At 35.4% G+C, this 20,257-nt stretch overlaps 1 protein-coding gene across 4 annotated transcripts in view; it reads right to left on the bottom strand.

Annotated features, from left to right (window-relative positions):
- The window catches only part of LOC104250068 (ABC transporter C family member 13), a 34,759-nt gene that overhangs the window by 11,249 nt on the left and 3,253 nt on the right, over window positions 1-20,257 (bottom strand). For all 4 annotated transcript variants that reach the window (XR_011406343.1, XR_011406344.1, XM_070171450.1 and 1 more), the window contains exons 7-14: window positions 19,620-19,683; window positions 19,049-19,306; window positions 12,856-12,925; window positions 12,074-12,134; window positions 11,236-11,323; window positions 10,036-10,154; window positions 8,301-8,398; window positions 7,717-7,783 (exon numbers count right to left, since the gene is read on the bottom strand). Coding sequence is in view for 2 of the 4 variants with exons in the window: in XM_070171450.1 (XP_070027551.1) it covers window positions 7,717-7,783; window positions 8,301-8,398; window positions 10,036-10,154; window positions 11,236-11,323; window positions 12,074-12,134; window positions 12,856-12,925; window positions 19,049-19,306; window positions 19,620-19,683 (825 nt within the window). In the remaining 2 variants the exon portion in view is untranslated. The remainder of the gene's footprint in view (window positions 1-7,716; window positions 7,784-8,300; window positions 8,399-10,035; window positions 10,155-11,235; window positions 11,324-12,073; window positions 12,135-12,855; window positions 12,926-19,048; window positions 19,307-19,619; window positions 19,684-20,257) is intronic.

Consider the following 20,257-nt stretch of genomic DNA (forward strand, 5'->3'; position numbering starts at 1 on the left):
AGTGACTATTTGCGTCAAAGTCACTAATTATCACTGTTGTGCGAAATCCAACAACACCAAAAGGTTCCCAAGAGATAGGCGACCAAACCCCAGAAAAAGTTACCTGAAAAAGACCATCCACACGCCCCCACGGGCCTGCCGGAGATCTGCCGGCGGCGGCGCGTCTGTCCCACGCACCGGCACGTGAGGGCTGTTCCGGCCAGAATTTAGAAACGTTTCTTTTCGACAATGTCATCTCCTTGCAATTCCGAGCCTACCCATCCAATTTAAACAAAATTCCGACCACTTTTATATTTTTCCGGCGCGTGTGTGTTTCTCTAGCCATTTTTTGGCCAAACTTCTTGAGGACAGCCTAGTTGTACATAAATTCCGAGTCCATTGGTACTATTTCCGACATATTCCGACAACTTTGGATTTACCTTAATGAACAAAACATACCTACTAAGGCAAGACCATAACAACCGTAGCATCTCAAAATAGGTACTTGTGTTATGTCAGGTAACAACCGTAGTAAAAACTGAAAATAATACTCAGACCATAACAACCGTAGCATCTTCTTTAGCTACGACCTATTTTGCTCAGACCTTTAGCATCTTCCTTGTGTCGTAGCATCTCAAAATAGGTTAGCACTATTAATAGTGCTAATCCTTTATGTATGGTCGTAGCATCTCAAAATAATACTCAGAATTAAGGCCTACTAAGGCAAGACCATAACAACCGTAGCATCTTCTTTAGCTACTTGTTCGGTTGTCTGAGTATTATGGTCAAGTGTTATGTTGAGAATTTAATGAACAAAACATACCTACTAAGGCAAGACCTATTCAAATGAATCATGACTTAATGGAAGTCTGTAAAAAGGAAATAAGTGATCTTCTCCGGAAGAAAATAATTAGGCCTTCTAAATCACCTTGGAGCTGTGCAGCCTTCTATGTTAACAATAACGCAGAAAAGGAAAGAGGAGCCCCTAGGTTAGTAATTAACTATAAACCTTTAAATAAAGTATTACAATGGATTAGGTACCCGATACCTAATAAAAGAGAATTATTAAAAAGAACTTATAGGGCTAATATTTATAGCAAATTCGATATGAAATCAGGTTTCTGGCAAATTCAAATTGCTGAGAAAGATAAATATAAAACTGCCTTCAATGTCCCCTTTGGACAGTATGAATGGAATGTAATGCCTTTTGGGTTAAAAAATGCCTCATCTGAATTTCAGAATGTAATGAATAATATATTCAACCCCTATAGTAACATGTCAATAGTTTACATTGACGACGTATTAATATTTTCAGAAGATATAGATTCCCACTTTAAACATCTCAATACTTTCTTTAAAATAGTAAAACACAACCGACTAGTAGTCAGTGCTAAGAAGATAAAGTTGTTTCAAACAACCATTAGATTTTTAGGACATGAGGAACCTACAAACCAATCTGTAGAGCCATTGAATTCTCGTCCAAATTTCCCGATGAAATCATAGACAAAACACAACTTCAAAGATTCTTAGGAAGCCTCAACTACGTAGCAGACTTTATCCCTAATATTAGGAAAATCTGTGAACCCCTTTATAAACGTCTCAGGAAGAATCCGGTCCCTTGGAGTCTAGAGCAAACCGACACAGTCAAGAAAGTCAAGTCCATTGTTCAAAAACTCCCATGTCTAGGAATTCCAAATCCTGAATAGTCAAAACCGACGCTTCTGATGAAGGGTACGGTGGTATTCTTAAACAACGAATTTCGTCAGAGTATCCGGAACAGTTAGTTCATTTCACTTCCGGTATCTGGAATCCGGCTCAAAAGAATTATAGTACAGTCAAAAAAGAGATTTTATCTATAGTACTATGTATTACAAAATTTCAAGATGATTTAATAAATAAAGAATTTTTATTAAGAGTTGATTGTAAATCAGCTAAAGAAATTTTGCAAAAGGATATTAAAAATCTTATTTCTAAACAGATTTTTGCCAGATGGCAAGCTTTATTATCTAGCTTCGACTTTGAAATCGAATTTATAAAAGGAGAAAATAACTCTTTGACCAAACCAGAAGGGTCCGTTCAGGGCCTCTACTAAAAGAGAGAATAGGTATTCTGCTCTTGCAGAATTCCCATTATTACCAACCCTAAATATAATGGTTACCCCTCCGAGAGTACCCATTACAAATAAAACCACTGCCATGACAGTACTCGGGACTATTCCCAAAAGAGATGGTCCATTTCAGCAGGTTTCCTCAAAAGCCTCCACCAGCCAAGCAGGTAAGATACTGACAAGTGCCGACTACGCAATGAAGGTTCCTGAAACCTTCGCCCAAGCAGTCAATCCTAACACACCAACAAAAGCGGAAGACAAAAGACCAGTTTCCTCAGAAAGGGAGACTTTTGAGTTAATCGCTAAAGAACCAGTTAAAGTTTTAGCCCTAGACAAAGGCTACAAAAACTTTGACCTTGCAGATTTAATCAGGCCCTGTTACACACACAGGAATTATGTTGACACTAGTGACCCCCTAAAGACGAGAAAGTATTACGAATTAATCCTAACAGATACAAAATCTGTTACATTTGAACATACCCTCTGCGATGAAAGAGACCCTACTAGTATCAGAATTTCAAAATTCACCATTAACAAAGTATTAAGTCCATTTGAATGGACCATGGATCACTTACATACCCCAATAGTATTATCAGTCCAATATAGGCCTCAAACCTATATTTTTAAAGATTATATGGATGCATGGTTTAATTTCCTCTATTTACGACCAAAAACCCACACCTGGTTTGTAAAGTATAGTGAGCAAGCCCAGTGGTCCACACTACCCAGATGGTTCTACGACTGGTGGAAAGTGTTTGGAGGAACGGAGCAAACAATGGCCCGAAGCTTCCATATGCATTATAAAAGGTTCCAAATAGAAAATGAAATCACTTCTCTTCCTGAACATATAAGGTTATGCAAATACTACTTTGCAAAGCGAATATCTTTTATTATCAATTGGTCATTTGACATAGAGCAAATTGAGAAAATCAGATACTTAGTTAAAACACCAAAGATCAAAGGATGGATTCCAGAGGTTAAAGAACCAAAGAAATCCCGACCAATCAGAACAGAGTCCCAAGCAGGATCAGGAAACTCTCAACATGAGTTGAAGAAAAGGCTGCTTGGAATGTTAGCAAATATCGAGTCAGCAGATCCAAATCAAATACAAACAATGCTAGAAGCAGTCTCAAGTTCGTCATCTGCAGAAAGCAGAAAGAATGGAGATATGGAAGAATTAGACGGAATAGCCCAGGCCTATGCCCAGTCTAATAGATAAATAGTTCTGCAACTACATTTGCCTTTTCGGAAAAGGAGACAGCGACGCCTGCTTTTTCAGAAAAGGAGACAACGACACTTGACCTTTCAAAAAAGCAAGAGTCATTGACAACGACACTTGACCTTTCTAGAAAGAAAGAGTCGTTAATTAAATCTTTCGAAGTCTATATAAGACTTCCAAATGTAATAGAAGAGGCAGACCGAAAATCGCCCTTCTCTTTTCTTATATGTCCTCCCTTCCCTCTCTGTAAAATTTCCTTCCGCAGTTTCTTATGTTCTAAATAAAAGTAAGTTTCTTAAAACTTGTCTTATTTTACTTTAATTTCCGCATATTTTTATTTGTACTTTTGATCCTTCAAACTGGTATATCTTTCGATCCTTCTATATCACTTTTCTTTGATACACTCAGTTTCGTTTTAAGTTGTTCTTCTATTTTTTCTAGAAGTTCATTTGTAAAATCAAATTTATCTTTTAATTGCGGGAACGTTTCTTTTGAAAATTCAGGGATTTTAATAGTAGGATGTGTTTCTATAGTAGGTGCTACTGTTGATTTTGTTGGGATTCCTAATTTGTTAGTGTCTTTTAATTGATTGGCTACAACATGTAAAAGATAGTTTGTTCAATTTTGTGAACTTTTATATCATTTTTTAAGTAATTAACTTGTTGAGATAATAAGTTTATTTTAAAAATTGTTTGTGATTTAATGTAATCACTTTCCTCCTTAGAGATTGGATTTAGGTAAGGAAGTCGTATTTCTTTTCCTAATACATTAGTGCAGAGTGCACTTAAATCGTCGTAATATGACTTTATTTGAGTCAGGAAAGGAATTCCCAAAATTATTTCTTCATTTATATCCCTTGTTATTACAAAATCATTAATAAAGCATATTCCATCATTACAGATATGTGCTATAGATAATTTGTAATTTATTTTTAATAGTTCTCCTGTGGCGGAGTATAATTTTTGCGTACTCTTTTCTAAATATTTTAGAGGTATTATTCCTTCCATTATGCAGTTCTTATCTGCACCTGAATCTAATAATGTTAATTTATTAAAGGTCATATCTTGCACTTTTAAAGTTATGGGGAGATGATAACTTTTAGCCTTTATTTTAGTGAGTTTAACTAAGGCTGATGAGCCGTCTCTTGATTCTTCTACAATTGAATTATTATCGTTTAATTTTGAAGTGTTGTCATCTTCTTCAGAATCGTTACCATTATTTTCTTCTTTGAAGAATTCTTGATTAATAAGTTTTCTTTTATTTGCTTGGGATAATATTTTATTAGTAATATTTTCCATTTCGATTTTATTAAGTCTAAGCTTAATATCTTTTAATTCTTCTTTCACTGATTTAAGTTCAGTTTGAAGATGTTGGACGGTAGTGGGTTCTTCTGTTTTAACAGAAAATCTATCCATTACTTTCTTCATATCAAAAGGTTCTATCTGTGGTCGATTTCCCTTCTGTTTAACCATAATATTTTTTAATTCAATTAGATATTTTTTCTTTAAGTCATCGTTATCAATGTGTTCGATGATGTCGAATAAGACTTCCTTGGAGTCTTCCGAAATTACCCTAAGTGAGTTTTGACTACACACGCAAACTGCGCCAATACAGTTACAGCTGTTTTCTACTGAGCTGCTACTGTCTGAATCATACGCGACATTGATTAGTTCATTGTCACTATCCGAATAACTAACAGTGGATGAAGATGATGAAGACGATGAACTGTAATCATTATCTTCTAGAATAGCGTAAAGTTTTTCTTTAGTATTTTCGTCAATTTCTAAAGAATTAACTTTATTCTATTTCCCTTTCGTGACCTTACAGTCACTGGCTCTATGCCCTGCTTTTCCACATGACCAACATTTATCACCATAATTTTTCTTTCTTTTAAACCTTTTCTTTTTAGAAGTTTCACCTTCTTTCTTTTCTTTACGCTTATGGTGTCTTCTAGGTTTATCAGAAATTTTATGTTTGTTTTTCTTTGATACTCTTTTTGAAGGAGCTGCAATTGTTTTGTAACCGAAGTCTTGGGCAAAAACTACCAAGTTCAGCTTTGGATTGTAGTCTGTCCTTTTTAATAAGGCTTTTTAGTTTTAGGTCTGTACATAGGTCTAAACCTGTAACATTAATAAAGCTATTAAATCTCCATACGTTAGATTATCATATGGAATTGAACCATTAAATCTATCTTTAATTTTATTTCTTACCTTTTCGGCAAATAGTCTGGGTAATCCACTAATGAATCTTTCTTTCCAGAAAGGGTTATTACAGTCTTCTCTGATCATTACCTTTTCTATGAACATATCTTTACACCACCTAAAATCTGTTAATTTTGGGCAGCCAAGATTATTAAGAAGTTCAAGACTTCTATCTTGGAATAGTTTTGGTTCTCCAATAAAATGTTTGGCTATACAATAAATTAAAGTTGTTGTAGCATCTTCTTTAGCTACTTGTTCGGTTGTCTGAGTATTATTTTCAGTTTTTACTAAAGTTGTTATGGTCGTAGCATTAAGGATTTGATTTCTGTTTTCTTCGTAAAGATAATTATCCCACCAATTTTTTAATGTACCAGTAAAACCTGATACTACTAAGGTTGCAGCGTGTTTATCTGACGCATTTTTCATTTTGTAGGTTGTTACCGCAATTCCTATTTCGTGGAGTTTTTTGTAAATTTGGCCTTCGGCTAGGCCATCAATATTCCATTCGGTAATTCCAGTTCCATCATGACTGGAGTAAGATAGATAGACGTCTTCTTCAAATTGAACATCTGGGAACGTTGGTCTTCCATAATAATTTTTCTTATTAGGATGTCGAGGATTTCCCATTAATCTACTTACTTCAGGAGTATTAGCAGAGATAGTTTTTAAAGTAACTAGAGGTTTTATCTTATTAATAAAGTCTGAGCATTCGTTAGAAGCTTTCTCTATTATTACTAACTTTGCTTCTCTGTCAGGGATGGTTTCATCCTTTAGTATAGTTTCATACGTTTTATTTAATGAAGTTAATTGTTTTTGTAATTTATGTAGTTCTATAGTTTTGTCTCCACTACTACTAGCTTGTTCTGTATGGATTTTTAATACACTCAGTTTCGTTTTAAGTTGTTCTTCTATTTTTTCTAGAAGTTCATTTGTAAAATCAAATTTATCTTTTAATTGCGGGAACTTTTCTTTTGAAAATTCAGGGATTTTAATAGTAGGATGTGTTTCTATAGTAGGTGCTACTGTTGATTTTGTTGGGATTCCTAATTTGTTAGTGTCTTTTAATTGATTGGCTACAACATGTAAAAGATTGTTTGTGTAATTATTTTGAACAATTATTTTGTTCAAGTCTTTGTTTATTGGTTCTTTATCGAGGTGAACGCTTTCTCTTTTGAAAGGGGAAGCTGTTATGACCTCATTCTGAACTGGTATTACTATTTCATCTAAAGGTGGAATAGTGGCTTCTATTGTACCTTTATTTTTAGTATACCATTTGTTAATAATCATTTGTAAAGATTCCTTTTGATTTGGAATCTGCCCAGTTAATTCGAACCATCTAAAGAATTCTATATCACATTTAAGTCTTTTTAGATCTTTAATCTATTTATTTCTGAAGGACTTTCTTTGATCTAAAGAATAGGCATTTACATACCATTTTCTTTTAATGTTGTTATCAGGGTAGTCTAAATGCTCAGTGGGAACACCCTGATAACAACATTAAAAGAAAATGGTATGTAAATGCCTATTCTTTAGATCAAAGAAAGTCTAAAGTTGTTGTAGCATCTTCTTTAGCTACTTGTTCGGTTGTCTGAGTATTATTTTCAGTTTTTACTACGGTTGTTATGGTCGTAGCATTAAGGATTTGATTTCTGACTATTAATTCCTTTATGTATGGTCGTAGCATCTCAAAATAGGTTGTTATGTATGGTCGTAGCATCTCAAAATAGGTTAGCACTATTAATTCCTTTATGTATGGTCGTAGCATCTCAAAATAGGTTGTTATGGTCGTAGCATTAAGGATTTTATTAAAAATGATAACAGAACACTTGACACTCCAGAAAGAAAAGGCAACATAAAAAGTTCACAACAAGTAAAATAAAATAACTGATAAGAAGAACTGTTGCTTAGTTTCAGCAAAATGACAACACTGATTGACTCTATTTAATTTCAGGAAACAATCTATAGCAACCAAGGATCACTAGAAAAACTGCAAAAGAATGTTAAGAGATTGATCACATTCAGGTAGACTCTCTGCCAAGTTTAGAAAAGAAATTTGTGATTATTCAACATGGGCACCAATACACTTAATCTTTCCAATAGCACTGACCAGGTAAAGAAGATGAATGAACTAACATTTCAGGAATAACCCCATATGAGGTGATATACCAAAATGAATTCCGTCAAGGTTATAAAGAGTTGCTGCCACATACCTTTCATCCTTCTGCTCCATCATGCTCTTTGTAGCATTTGCAATCACATTTGCAATCCACTTATTAACTGCACAGAATAGCACTTATCAAGCCTTCTCTAGAATTGATTAAATGTATAAAGACCTTGACATATCAAGCCACTTACCAAAGCCGTTTGAAAATAAAAATGTATCATCTTCCTTGAAGGTTGAAGATATGTTGCAGGATAAGGTCTAAGACTATATTGACTATTGATTTTATTCCTGATGGTGATTTGTTATCTAAGTTGAAAAATATAGATTGCTCCTTAAACTAAGCCCTAAACCTTCATCAACCTCTCAAGGAAAACTTTATTGACAGCAGTGACACAATCACATCCACGACATTTTCTAGTGGCAACTAGTCTGTATTTATCACTTATCACTTCCCCAACAATAAGCAAGTTATCAATCAACTTAGTATCACTGTGACACCCTATTTCCACCAGACCAACTTAAAACATATAGTTGTCTCTGTCATATGAACACTTAATAGTTAGTGCAGACACAGTAGTATTCAATTGTCAATAAATTTTGCACATGTTCAAGATCTGAGTCATCTAATACCTGGTATTAGCAGAATTGTTATAGCTATTCCAGACAGAAATGCAAACTTGACTTGTTTATACAGCAGATAAAGAGCAATTCCAATCTGCAATGGCAAACTGATGCATTTCATGATTAATAGATCTGGTAACCAAGGAAATGGGAAAGGACAACATCCAAGCTGGCGAACTTCATTCTTCTTTTTATAAGAGGTCTAATCAATTCAACGAAGCAACATGCTAGATATTATCTTGAATGAAAGACTTTAAAATACGTCATCACTTTTCAAATAGGCACTGCCTCACAAGAAGGTGCAGTGAGTTGTATCGCAGATTTTGAAAAGGTCCTCTATTTTTCTTGAATAGATGCACTTAACAACAAAAGAGAAAACAAGAAGAAAAAAGGAAAAAAGAAATACAAACGAACATGTTGACCCTGATAAAACACATTATAGTTTGTTGAACATTTTGCAGAGCAGGACCATTCTCTTTTAGCAACAATTTATCATTATTTATCCCAAAAAGAAAACTAAAACTAGGATCAGAAATGTGCATTTAATAGTGGCATCATCAATGAAAATACATGAATTTACGGTCACGAATGTGCAAGTAGAGTAAGAAGGAATGGTAACAGAAAGTCTGAAAGTTAAAGATACATCAACACAAATATGAAATTATCATACCAAATTTTAATTGACAGAAGTAAAAAGCATACTGGATAAATATCACAATATCCAAAATTTACACGACATCGTTGTGTACAGCTAGCTACTAATAAGAAAATCTTTTTTTACAGACAGCATAGATACATTCCATTCAACCCAAATTTAGCTAGATGCTAACTTTACGTTGAGTTTTCATACATCATGGATTTCAAATTTCCTACTGAAAGGCAATCAGTGAATCTTAATGATTCACTGAACTATGGACACCATTTTTAAGTGGTTCCAACTTCCTGAGATGTTTTTCTTCTTTCTGGTCATAAGTGAAAATGGCAACTTGCTATTAAAAAACTTTATCAAGAATGTTTCGGCATAGATTTATGAGGCACAAGTAGGTCTCAATATGCACCGAGAAGAATTAGGCATCAGAGAGTGGCTAATAGTTTCTTGAAACTTTAAGGGAAGAACGACATTTTTGGAAACATGACAACCTAGACCCTAGATGTTTATTTCTGTCTTGCCAGTGACTGTTTCTTAAGTTAGGGCCTTTTATCCTTGTAGTTTCTAGAATCCCCAAGGATGGTGACTGTTAACCAAATATCAAAAAGACACACACACAAATGGTAGGTCATATAAAAGATTACAATTAGAAAATTATTCAAAGGAAACCAAGATTAATTCAAAGAAACATAATTCGCATTGCCATGTCGATCTGAGCAGAATTAAGTGTCAAAATCAAAGATATGTCGGAAATTTTTCATAAAAATGGAAATTTCAGTGCATGTCACAAAGTATGCTGCCTTCACAATAAGGATGATGCTAATTTCCATCTACCTAATGATGTTAAATTGAGGACAACATAATTCATTTAGAAGTAGCCCCTACTGCATGAATGAAATCTTAATTCAGATCTCTCGATCACTGATCACAAGAAGATTATTAAGCAAAAGGAATTTATATTCTTCATCTTCATTTTGGATATCTTACTTTGGTTTTGGTTTTGGTTTTGGTTTTTTTTTTTCGGGGGGGGGGGGGGGTAGACATGGGCCAACCAATTACATTATTACTAATCCTCTCGAGACAGAAAATACTGACCTCCATATATCATGAAAACTATTACACAGGTTCGCAACTCGATCAGCATCCACAGACATAAATGTCTGAATTTCTCCTTCAGAAAATTTTGATCTCTCGGCCAAACTAACAGAAAGACACTTGAAAAGAAAAATGGCAATGTTAGTCACTAATATCATGTAGTATATAAAACTTTCACTTAGAGTTGAAGTTTGAAAACTTAGCACGCCCCTTTAGGCTTTAAAAAGTGGTAGCCACATGGACACGACTTTAGAAGGACAAAGATTGATATATCACTTATCCCTATGCCCATTATACATGATAAATGAAAAAGATAAATAACAAGGTACTCTCCACCTGGATTTCCTAGGTTTTGCAAACTGGTACTAGGCCCTCCTAGCTTTAGGTTTTGGAAACTGGTGGACAACCTTTACATGGAACAAAAATAACCAATTTACTATTTCTTTCTCTTAGTAGTCACTATAGACAACAACCATTAGTATAGGAATAACACTCAATTCATTGCGAATCATACTCTACTATCTAAAACCAAAGAGCTCAAAACTCCTAATGTACTTGCTCTTTAACCAAACAAAAGATGGGGTGTCAATGTTCTCATTTTAGGAAGAACATTTCAAGTTTGATAATACCCAGATGGAGATAATCTGAATAAAAAACAACGATATGCAGGGAGAAACCGTTAACAATAACATTAAAATTGAATTAGAAAATAAATGGAGCCACTTCACACCTTGGAATAAACAAACCAAAAACTTCCAATTTTAGGCTTTTAAAAGACAAAAATCATTCAGTTAGAGAACGTAGGAAAATAATACTGTAATGTTTATCAGTTAGAAGAGGTATTTCTACAACTTCTTCAAACTTAAAAAAGCTAAGACCTAGTCCTGAAAGAACAAGATTTATGCTCGTTTCATCAGAAAGTAATGACAATAAACACCCTCCTCATTTGGCAAGAAAGAAGCACCTGACATTGCCCCAAACTTAAAGTGGCTAGTTAAATGCCATTTTAACAGCTACATGGTCTAGTTAGAATTATTGATGATACAAATTACAAAATGAACATATTCAGATAAGAAGATAAATAGTATGAAATAAAGATGCAACATGAATACAGTATGACACAGTTGTAATGTGGCTATAGAACAGATTGTTCAGGGTAATAAAGGAGCTTATAATGAAACATTGTTAATAAAGATTCACCTTTTGGTAAATAAGACTCATGATACTGGATCTTAGCTTGAGCTTGAGCTTTGAAAGATGAAAAGTATATTGTGTATCAAGAAACGATCTGCAGCATTGCAGAGAGAACTTCCAAGACTTAGACAATATGTCATAGATCAGAGCCCAATAATAACTTACAGCTTAAGTTATACAACTAAAAAAAGTCAGACAAATGCGAGAAAGACAATGTAGTATGCCAGCTAGCATGCGAAGTATCCCAAATATAGATAACCCAGGTTGTAAGCTTACCACAATGAGAATACATTCCCAAGAGAGAAAACATGAGAGGGGCAGAACTCCAATCCACTTTCCACTTTCCAATACAGAATTATTGCAAAACTCAAGTTTAAAAAGTAAAAATCCAAAGAAATTCTAATGAGTGTTGGAGATACAGAGATGGTGAGTAAATGTCCTACTCTCAAAAAATGTTGATAAGAGCAAATTTTTAAGTAAAAGTCTAGTATCTATCCAAGACTCAAGTTTGGCCAAACTATGGAAGTCATCTTAAGACACACTAAAAATATATGAACACGTCCCTTTATAAAAACTTGAGAGGTTATATATGTAGATTATAACAACTTAATAACATGATCTAACTTGAAATCCCATATGCTGATAAACGAGAACCTAGAATTCACACAATTTTCTCTTCTTTTTTGTGTGTATGTGCAAGACAACATTGAGTGTTCTATCAGTAACTAAAGCTCTGATACAAAGTTCACCAATAACACCATGTAGTTTGACAAGAACTTGAAAGAAGCTGAAACACATCATAACTTAAAATTAATGAATTCCAGGAACGGAGAGTAATAGTTACTTCAAGACAGAAGAAAGGCCCAAGGATAGTGCAAGAATATAGCCATCATAGTCTCTTGAACCTGTTGATAAAGAGTACAAAAGAGTACGAACACCAGTCACAAAGGGTTATTCAACCATAAGAATGTTATAAAAGATCCAATAAACAGTCATGAAGACATCCGGCACACTTGTCAAATAAGTAGTTAATTGATCTACCCTAAAATGAGTTTGATGATATACAACATTAAAGCTAAACATTGCCAATAACACCGTTAAACTGAAAAGAGCATTTATCCGCATATTCATGGAATGTAGACAATAATAAACGATGACAATGAGACCACTTTACATTGAAGATACTACACTCCTTGTAAAGGAAAAGAAAGAAAATATCCTCAACTAAAAATCTACACTCTAATGATTGATGGAGAGAGAACATCCACAATGAAAATCCAAAAGAGTACACAGCAACTGAATGTGAACAAGAGTGATGATTCTGAAAATTTTAACACCACACATACTAATATCAGGTTAGAATTAATTTTATGGAGGCACTATGTTGATTGACAAGAGAATCATTCAGCAAGCTTCCGAGTGCACATGTCTAAAACGAAGGTTATAATTAACTCTAGGAGAGCATTAATTTTTATGCCAGCTGAAAAGCAAAGAAAAACAACTGTCCTACTAATATCAAAGGCTCCAAAAACAAGATAGAAATATCAGTTTTCCAGGGAAAGTATGAATTAAATTCATTCGATTCAGAATGGATACTGGAAAAATGAAATAATTGTATATGCAAACCTTGCTGAAGAAAGTGAATCAACTTATTGAGTAGCAATGGACCCGCAAAACCAAGACAGTCATTAAGCACCTACAAAATGGAGAAATGTTACTAACAACTTTTGAATCTATTAGTAATATTTAACAAGATTGGTACAAACAAATTCAGCACTTTATTTATCAATAAAGAATGCATCATCAAATTCATATGTTGGTCTTGAGATCTAAGTTGTCCCTATAATTTAAAGAAAATTTCCATATGATGCCACGTAAAGAAAACACCAAAAAAGTTGTGGTATGCAATTTGAAAAGTTAGTCACCTAAAATCAGACAGAACTTTCAACAGTTACCAGCTTGTATTATACAAAATCATTGCACCTTTTAAAATTCATGGCCATCGCGCTTAGCACGAAATGTGGTCAAAGAGTAATATACTGAAATTTTCACTACCCATACAGAAGCTATACAACAACAACAACAGCAACAACAACATACTCAGTATTATCCCACACCGTAGGGTTTGGGGAGGGTAGTGTGTACGCAGACCTTACCCCTACCTTGTGAGGATAGAGAGGTTGTTTCCAATAGACTCTTGGCTCAGGAAAGCATAAGCACCACATTAATGAAAATATAGACAAGAAGGGACAGTACCAAAAAGCCATATAAAAGCAGAATAAAAACACAAGATAATAAGGTGATAAACAATAAAAGAAAATAACGGTTAGTCATAAAAACCTATTACCAACAGAAAGCGAACTGCATGCCCCATGCAGAAACTATAGTTAAGAATAATAGTCTCTACTCTATTTCTCTCTAAATCAAGTTTCTGGGGTAATAAATGCATAACTTGGAATTTATCTGGTCATACGTAAAAAGGAAAAAGAAAAAGAAAAAGAAAAATAAGCTATTTGATAACAGAGAACAGAAACAGTAAGCATTAAGTTAAGATATAACAACATCAAATCAATGTATATGCATCATGTGAATGATGTAAGTGTATTTCACTTCATACTGCAAAAGATAGATTACACCTAGAATATATACACAAAGCTAGAGACATAATTTCAAGAGTGTATCCCTAAGATCATGGCTTTTACCCACAATCTTTGACTATACCATCAAACACAATCTAACATACAATCTAATATTGAAATACTCTCTGACAAAATCTAAGTCTTAACACTCCCCCTTAAGCTGGAGCGTACATGTCATATGCTCCAAGCTTGCTACAAATGTATTCAATCCGAGCCCCTTTAAGGGACTTAATAAGGACATCTGCCAATTGGTCATTTGAACCGACAAAGCTAGTGGCAATGCATCCGGACTCGATCTTCTACCTAATAAAATGACAATCCACCTCTATATGTTTTGTTCTTTCACGAAAAACTGGATTAGAGGCAATATGAAAGGCAGCCTGATTGTCACATATAAGCTCCATCTGTTTGAACTTAACACATTTTAACTCTTGGAGGAGTTGTTTCAACCAAATAAGCTCGCATGTAGCAAGGGCCATAGCTCGATATTTTGCTTCTGCACTAGATCTGGCAATAACATATTGCTTTTTGCTTTTCCAAGAGAATAGATTTCCCCCAATCATGATACAGTGCCCAGAAGTAGAGCGTCTATCTGATGGAGAACCTGCCCAATCAGCATCAGAATATCCAACAATGTTTGTGTGACCTTTGTCTTCATATAATAGTCATTGCCCCGGAGCTTTTTTTGATGTATCTTAGGATGCGAATTACTGCGTCCCAATGATCTTTACACGAAGCTTGGAGAAACTGACTAACCACACTTAATGCAAATGAAATATCAGGTCGTGTGATAGTAAGATAATTCAGTTTACCGACCAGTCTTCGATATCTGCCAGGATCATTCAATGGCTCCCCCTGTCCCTACGAGTTTGACATTTGGATCCATAGGAGCGTCAATAGGTTTGCAGTTTAACATGCATGTTTCCTCCAGTATGTCCAAAGCATATTTTCTTTGTGAGATAGCAATACCGTTCTTGGACTTTAACTTCCCCAAGTCCTTGGTTTGAAAGTGACTGAATAGATGCTGCTTTAGTTGAGATATTCCTTCTTGATCATTTCAAGTTATGACAATGTCATCAACATAAACGACTAGATAAATATTATTTTCTGGACCATTATGTCGATAGAAAATGGAGTGATCTGCTTCACTTCGAGACATCCCAAATTGTTGGACAACAGAGCTAAATCTGCCAAACCATGCTCTCGAAGATTGCTTAAGGCCATATAGTGAACGTTTCAGGCGGCATACTAAGTTTGACTCCCCCTGAGCAACAAACCCAGGAGGTTGCTCCATATAAACTTCCTCGGCAAGCTCACCATGTAAGAAGGCATTCTTTATATCTAGTTGATGAAGCGGCCAACAACGCATTGCTGCTAAGGAGATAAGCAGTCGGACAGATGCAATTTTGGCAACGGGAGAGAATGTGTCACCATAATAAAGGCCATAAATCTGGGTGTATCCTTTAGCAACAAGGCGAGCTTTCAGCCGATCAATTGTTCCGTCTGAACCTACCTTTATTGTATAGATCCACCGACATCCAACAGTAGATTTTCCTTTCGGTAACTGGACCAATTCCCAAGTGTTATTGGTTTCTAGAGTAGTCATTTCTTCAATCATAGCACATTTCCACCCTGAATGTACCAATGCTTCACCAACAGTCTTTGGTATAGGTACATGAGAAAAAGCAGATACAAAGGTATAATATAATGGGGACAATCGATGATAACTTAAGCAGTTAAATCGTACTGGTTTCTGAGTAGTGCGTATATCTTTGCGTATGGCGATTGGTGGAGTTACTGCATCTGATGAAGGCATGACTGGAGCAGGTGACTTAGGAGCAAGAGATGAGTCATCGGAAGCTGCTACTGTATCCGGATCAGGTGTAATGCTATCATTAGTATTAACTAGAGGACGGGCACGTCTAGAGTATTCTTGGAGAGGAGGAGGAGAGCCTTGAGGTCTGTTTGGAAGACTAACCTGCGGTATATGAAATGTAGGCACCGGCAAAACTTGAGGCATCAAATTTCTGTTTGTAGTGTTTAGTGAAAAATAGGGAGATGCCTCAAAGAAGGTTACATCCGCAGAGATCAAATATTTATGTGCTTTTGGATCATAGCATTTATAACCTTTTTGGTAACGAGAGTATCCAAGAAATACACACTTAATTGACTTTGGTTGGAGTTTGTCATTTCCACGACTGTGATCATGAACAAAACAAGTACATCCAAACACTCTCAAAGGTAAATGATAGGGATTTTGACCTGGAAAGAGAATTGAGTGTGGACTTTGATGTTGCAACACAGAAGAAGACATCCTATTGATCAGATAGCAAGCAGTGAGAACAATATCTCCCCAAAAACGAAGAGGAACGTGATGGTGTATAAGTAAGGCACAAGCAGTTTCAATGAGATGCCGATTTTTACGTTCGGCGACTCCATTTTGTTGAGGAGTATATGCACAAGAGGTCTGATGAGTGATTCCTTGAGATGACATGAAACTAGTGAAGGGGGATGATAAATACTCTTTTGCATTGTCACTACGTAATACCTTTACTGAAAAACCAAATTGATTATTTACCTCAACGCAAAAGTTTTGAAAAATAGAAAACAATTCAAAACGATTTTTCATTAAAAATACCCATGTGCAACGGGAGAAGTCATCAATAAAGGTAAAAAAATACTAAAATCCTAAACTTGAAACAACACGACTAGGACCCCAAACATCTGAGTGAACAATGTCAAACATAGATGACGCCCTATTATTGACTCTTTTAGGAAACGAAGTGCGGGTGGGTTTCCCAAGCTGACAAGATTCACATTCAAAAGAAGACAATGTGGAAAGACTAGGAATTAATTTCGGAAGCTTTGCAAGACTCGGGTGACCTAAACGGCTATGGAGTAAATCAGCTGACGCAACGGAAGTGAAGGCAACTAGTGGTTGTGATCTGGACATATGATATAGTCCCTGTGACTCATATCCTGTTCCAATCGTCTTCCCCGTTCTCCAGTCCTGCACAACAACAGAGTTTGAAAAAAAGTGACAGAACAATTAAGACTTTTGGTTAATTTACTAATGGAAATCAAATTTAATGGGCATTCTGGAGCAAATAAAACTGAGTTTATAGAGATAGAGGGAAGAAGTTGCACTTCTCCTATTCCTTTTACTGCAGTTCGCAAGCCATTAGCAAGGGTAACTGCAGAGAGGGTTGATGAAGGAATAAGGTTTGAAAAAAGATTCTGATTACCGGAGACATGGTCAGATGCACCTGAGTCCAGTATCCACGAGCAATTGGGTGAAGACCTGCTCAGACAAGCAAAGGAATTACTAGTTTTTGAGGTGCCAGATGAGAGTGATTGTTGTTTAGCCGCTTGATACTGCAGGTAATCACAATAATCCACTCCAGAAAATCAGCATGTTGATCATCTGTTTCACCACCATTTTGAACCATGTGGGTTGTACTACGATTGTTTGTACGTGATGGTCGACCATGCAGTTTCCAACAAGTTTGTCAAGTATGGCTTGGCTTGTTGCAGTAATAGCAGTAGGGTCTGGTGCTTTTACCTTTTCCTCTTTGAGAGACATTTTGTTCTTGTGGATTTTCATTTTGCACGGCTAATACAGATGTCTCCACTTTATTAGTATCAAGTATTTCTGTTCCAATACGCAATAGTCGAGCTGAAACCTCAACTAATGAAGGAACTAAAGAGCTTGCCAAGATCTGATCCTTTATAGGGCTGAGATCAGATCGAAGTCCTTTCAGTGCCAAAACCATAAAAAACTTATCTCTTTGTTGCTCCTGGGTGGTGACACTTGCAGTAAGTGGCATGAGTGAGTCAAATTGATCTTTCAAGGTATCTATTTGTCCTAAATAACTCGCCATATTTTGATTGTTCTGCTGAAGTTGGACTAAATATGAAACTACTTTGTATATCGTTCGTATACAAAGCTTTAGCTTTAGTCCAAACTTTATAGTAAGTTTTACAAGATTGAAACAAGTTGAGTAATTTAGGATCCAAAGAGTTCCATAAAAGATTACACAATTGTGCATCAATTCGGGTCCACTTAGTCGTTTCACTAGTGCCAATTTCACTAGCATTTTTGACTAAGTGATCTTTATATCCTTGTCCCATGAACCACATCTCAACTGAAGAAGACCGTGGTGAGTAATTATTACTACCTTGTAATTTAACAGTAGTAATAGTGGAACGATTCAAAATTGTAGGGAAAAATGGTTTGACTTCTTCTGTTGTGGATGACTCACCTGTCATTTTGATATTAAATTTCAATAAGGCAAGGGTACAAAACAATATGGGAAAGAGGACAAAAGTAAGAGGACCGTGTAATGAAATAGAAGACTTTGTTGGACAAGAAAGCTTGCAAAAATGGCCCCCACATGTAAAGACAAAGTAATAAAGTATGACTTAAAATAAAGAAAGCTTTACTTTTGAAAAAGCTTTTCAAAACCAAAGTTTTACTCTTCTGCTTCAAACGAAAAATCCCCTCTATCTAACAGAATAGTTTTCTTTTCCTCTCACCAAGATCTTGTTATCACAAGATCTGGCCGGGAAAGGAGCTTATTAATAGAGTCGGGTCAGAGGGTAACAAGATCTGACCGTAAACTACTTCGGAGATTTTAAAGAATGTGATGGGTAAGACCGGAATAAATGGTCGACCCTCACGTATCTGAAATAAAAGTCATAGATGGCCGGAAAAATCCGCCGACGAAGTGGATGCCGGAAAAAGCAACCAGAAAAGGTGGTCGGAAAAATCCACCGGAGTAGTGACTGCCGGAAAAAGAATCGGAAAAAGTATTTGAGTCTCTACCGAGATCGTAGAGGCTCTGATACCATGTGAATGATGTAAGTGTATTTCACCTCATACTGCAAAAGATAGATTACACCTACAATATATACACAAAGCTAGAGACATAATTTCAAGAGTGTATCCCTAAGATCATGGCTTTTACCCACAATCTTTGACTATACCATCAGACACAATCTAACATACAATCTAATATTGAAATACTCTCTGACAAAATCTAAGTCTTAACATATCCAATAGTATAGTCACAACTCTCATCACTGTGATTATCAGAAAAGCATCAGCTTACTGATCTGGACACATTGGTTCTTCTATATTATTCCAAGACTAATGTAAAGCAGTCACAAAAATATATTACCTTCAAAAGACCAAGACGGAAATATGGCCATCCATATGCAAGACAAATTGCTTTGATTAGTGAAGGATGAGAATATTCATTTCTTTCTTGAGCTTTCCAGCTAGTTAACAGCAAAGTGTGGCAGGATGAAGGATCCATATCAATGGGTAGCTCAAGCAAATCTTCAAAGTCAAGCTGCCTTTTGACTCCGCATTCCATTACAGGTTTGATAGATTTGAATCCTATCAGGTCCCAGCAGTTGCATATAATTCCATTTGGCTAATATCCCAATGAAACCCATTGTCCCAAAATTAGGATAAACAGGGGAAACAAGAACTGAAAGTAAAAATGTTATAGGCAACCAAAGTTTTGCATGCAAAGTAAAAAAGCAGACAGGTTCAGCACATAGAGAAAGTACTGTAGTTATAACTTTTCTTTTATAAAAAAAAAAAAAAAAAAAGAACCAGCGCTTTCTGACATCTCCAAAGTGGTAAAACAGGTCTCAGTTGTTTTCATATTACAACAATCCCATGATGGAATTCAATGAATAACATGAAACATCTCATATGATGAATGGAGATGATATACATACCACTCCTCCGAAGCGACCTTGAGCAGTGTCCATTTTACTTGGCAGAAGCAATTCCTCCATGGAACTGTTTATGCAATTAATCATCATGCGATTAATGAATTATAGATGAACTTTTAGTTATACAATCAGTGTTCAATCAACATAATTGAAATTTCAAACTCTTGCAAATTATTGCCAGCTCATATTGTCACATAGAGCATATATAATAAAAAATAACTAGATAAATAATGAATCCTGGTAGATAAAAAGGTAAAAACTTCTATGCATCTGCATGGAAAATATCATTCAACACAACGTAGGTAAATAGAAAGGAAAAATGTTATTGCAGGATATTTATTGCGCATATATTAAAATTTAGAAAGATAAGAGAGCCAAAGCAACAGTCATTCAAGTGATTATATGATTATCAACATTCTAATGTTTAACATATTAATTGCTGGTTGAATACCCAGAAACTTGACACGAACTAAATGAACTTAGCAAGGTGATGGAGGATAAAGTATGTTTTATGATTCCCTTGTGCATTATAAATAATAGGAGGTCATTCCAAAATAAACAGCCCTATCCCGACTGGGATGATTTTCTTTTTTGTTTGACTTTTCATTTGTCAAGTAACCTCTAATCTTTCTATGGATATC

Source organism: Nicotiana sylvestris, chromosome 3 (assembly GCF_000393655.2).
Source record: "Nicotiana sylvestris chromosome 3, ASM39365v2, whole genome shotgun sequence".
Classification (NCBI taxonomy): Eukaryota; Viridiplantae; Streptophyta; class Magnoliopsida; order Solanales; family Solanaceae; genus Nicotiana; species Nicotiana sylvestris.